The sequence below is a fragment of the Heterocephalus glaber genome, unplaced genomic scaffold, assembly GCF_053883595.1.
Source record: "Heterocephalus glaber isolate CG9 unplaced genomic scaffold, H.glaber_assembly_v1.0 deba00001428, whole genome shotgun sequence".
Lineage (NCBI taxonomy): Eukaryota > Metazoa > Chordata > Mammalia > Rodentia > Bathyergidae > Heterocephalus > Heterocephalus glaber.
In genome coordinates, this window is record NW_028258293.1 from 24,800,756 (window position 1) to 24,803,760 (window position 3,005).

Below are 3,005 nucleotides of genomic sequence, written 5' to 3' on the forward strand. Positions count from 1 at the left end.
CACTCAATTTTTCATCTAAGCATTCTTTTAAATATCAGAAGAGCAGCATGCTTTTAATTCTTGCTAATAGGTAGTATACACAACCCATTGCAAGTCTATTCTTCATTTTTCTTTATGATTGAAAGTGTTAACGTCACTTTTAGATCACCTGAGGTAATGCCTGGGAAATTTGAGGCATACAAAGGAAAGCTGTGAAAAGGCCAGAGAAGGGCATCCAGGGAGTCCCATTGGTGACTCTGAGTGGATAGTCAGCCACCACATCCCAGAAAAAGATTGCTAATCTTTCTTCTGAAACTCAAGAAGTCAGATACTTTCAACAGCTAGCATTCCATAATATCCTAGTCATTTCCCCAGTGAATCTCAGAAATAAAGTCCACATGTAATATCAGTTTACAAACCCGTGTGTTGCCTTTTCCTCCTTAGGAACATCAGCAATCTTAAACACATAGTGTACTTTCTCTGAAAGACCCAGCTGGCTGATGACAAATGTTTGCATCTTCTCATGGGCAACTTCAGGATCAATGCTTCTGCTGCTCCCAGCTTTATTCTGACAGGCTTTCCAGGAATGGAGGCCACGGAGCCCTGGCTATTCCTCCCTCTCCTTTTATTCTACTCCATCTCCATTGTGGGAAACACCTTGATCCTTCTCATTGTCAAGTTGGAGCAGAGCTTGCACCAGCCCATGTACTACTTTTTGTCCCTCCTTTCAGTCAATGACTTGGGTGTGTCCTTCTCCACACTGCCCACTGTACTGGCTGCCCTTTGCTTCCATGCCAGAGCAATCACCTTTAATGCCTGCTTGACCCAGATGTTCTTCATCCACCTTTTCTCTTGGACAGAGTCTGGCATCCTTCTGGCTATGAGCTTTGATCGCTATGTGGCCATCTGCAACCCACTGCGCTATGCCACAGTGCTCACCAGTGCCCGCATAGTGGCAATGGGCCTGGGTACTGTCCTCCGCAGCTTTGTTCTCATCCTAGTTTTCCCACTGCTGCTACAAAGACTGCCCTTCTGCCACTCCCAGAATATCCTCTCCCATGCCTACTGCCTTCATGTGGACATGATTAAATTGGCGTGCACTGATGTCTCTCTTAACAGTCACTATGGGTTATCTATTGTGCTGCTCACCTTTGGCCTAGACTTTGTACTCATTCTCCTTTCCTACGTGCTCATCCTGAGATCCGTGCTAGCCATTGCAGCTCGGGAGGAGCGTGTCAAGACCCTCAACACATGTGTGTCCCACATCTCAGCTGTGCTCATTTTCTATGTGCCCATGGTCAGTGTGTCCATTGTGCATCGCTTTGGGGCTGGCCTGCCCCATTCTGTCCATATCCTCATGTCACTCCTCTACCTCTTTGTGCCTCCCATGCTAAATCCTGTCATCTACTCCATTAAGACAAAGGAAATACACCGCAGGCTGCTTAAGATGCTTTTTAGGGTCAAGTTCTGACTCTGGCAAAACTAAAAGTCCTGGATGATCTAGAGTATAGCAACCAAGACCTCAGAGTAGAAATAGATCCATTGGGAAGTGGGTGTTGCAATTCAAGTTCTAGAGCCAATGATCAATTATTTAATCTTTAATACTAGGACAGGCCTGACAGGACCATTTTGGCTTGTATCCAGAAATTAACTCTGTCAGTGTCCTCTAGAGGCAGGTAAAAGGTCTTTTTTAATAGCTACAAAAGAATATCGAGCAACACTACAGGGCAGGATTATGTTCTGGAGGAAAATAACTTCAAAATATTTGGGGGTATGCTGGGACAACTCTGAAAAAGACTAGAGGACATCCAGAAGTAATTATGGGGTGAGTATACGTCATTGTCAATGTGCAAGGCTAATGTGAACTGTTAATTTCTGATGTTGCCAAAGGCCAGGTCCTTTGCTACCACGGTGTCTGCAAATGTAATGTTTTAATTTGATAGCTGTGATATTTGTGACATCAAAATTTGATTTTAGGATTCCTAGCATTTTTTTCCCTTTGGGAGAGTCAGACATTTGTAAGCACTTGGATTTGCCTCCATTGAGCCCACCAGCCCTTTGCTTAGGTAAATCCTGAGACCATTCAACCATTCTTCATATTTATAATCTTCCTCTGGTGGAATCTGATATCTGTAGCAAAGCAATTTTGTCTTAGTTTCAAGTATTCATCACCATTAGGCTAACATGTGCCCATCATTCAGATATCATCTGATAGTGCAAGGGAATAAAGAATATGTGAAAAAGTACTTGAAGAAGAATAGTGATAGAATAAATAAGAGAATAAAATAATGATTAAATAAATTAATAAGTGAATATATGAACAGACAGTGATTTTTCTCAAAGCAGTTTAATTTTGGGAGATGTTTCTTCTCTCTCTGTGCTCGATAAGCCCTCTGTAGGAGAACTATATATGGGAGGTGACATCCTGTGTAAGTAATTTGTGTCCTATATGACATTGTAAGCAACTCATGAGCAAGGACCATGTTTTCTTTTTTTATTAATTATATTAGTACATTTAAGGTATACAGTATAATGACATTCATCATTCAAAATTTTCACCTTTACATAATCTCTCTTGGTTCTTATTTTTCCCCCATTCCCCTGCCCTCCTTTCAACCCCTCTACTCCTCCCTATTTACAAAGACTTTGTTTCCATTTTTTCTTTTTCTCATATTAATTCCATTCCCCTCTATATTTTCCCCTGCCCACCCATTTCCCCTTCCCCTTTGCACCGATTTTTCTTATTTCACATTATCTATTATACCTTTTAGTCCTTATTTACACTTTCAGTTTTTCACACTAGAGAAACTATTCGGTATTTACCCATCTGTGTCCTATTTATTTCACTTAAGAGCATCACCTCAATGTACATCCATTTAGCTATAAATGTCTCTAGTTTCTCATTCTTTATGGCTGAGTAATACTCCATTTTATAAAAAAAAACCCATTTTCTTTATCCAGTCTCAAGTTGATGGTCAACTGGGCTGCTTACAAGATTTAGCTATCACGAATTGTGCTGCTATGAA

General features: G+C 41.1%; 1 protein-coding gene across 1 annotated transcript; it reads left to right on the forward strand.

Annotated features, from left to right (window-relative positions):
- Window positions 1–502: 502 nt before the first annotated feature.
- LOC101714465 (olfactory receptor 51I2-like) lies at window positions 503–1,450 on the forward strand. The gene has a single exon (XM_004863479.1). It carries the CDS (start codon window positions 503–505, stop codon window positions 1,448–1,450), a length of 948 nt encoding a protein of 315 aa, XP_004863536.1.
- The last annotated feature ends 1,555 nt before the right edge of the window (window positions 1,451–3,005 follow it).

What these genes read in the sequence shown, in the direction of transcription:
- LOC101714465 (XM_004863479.1), top strand. Translation starts at nt 503, where the DNA reads ATGGGCAACTTCAGGATCAATGCTTCTGCTGCTCCCAGCTTTATTCTG.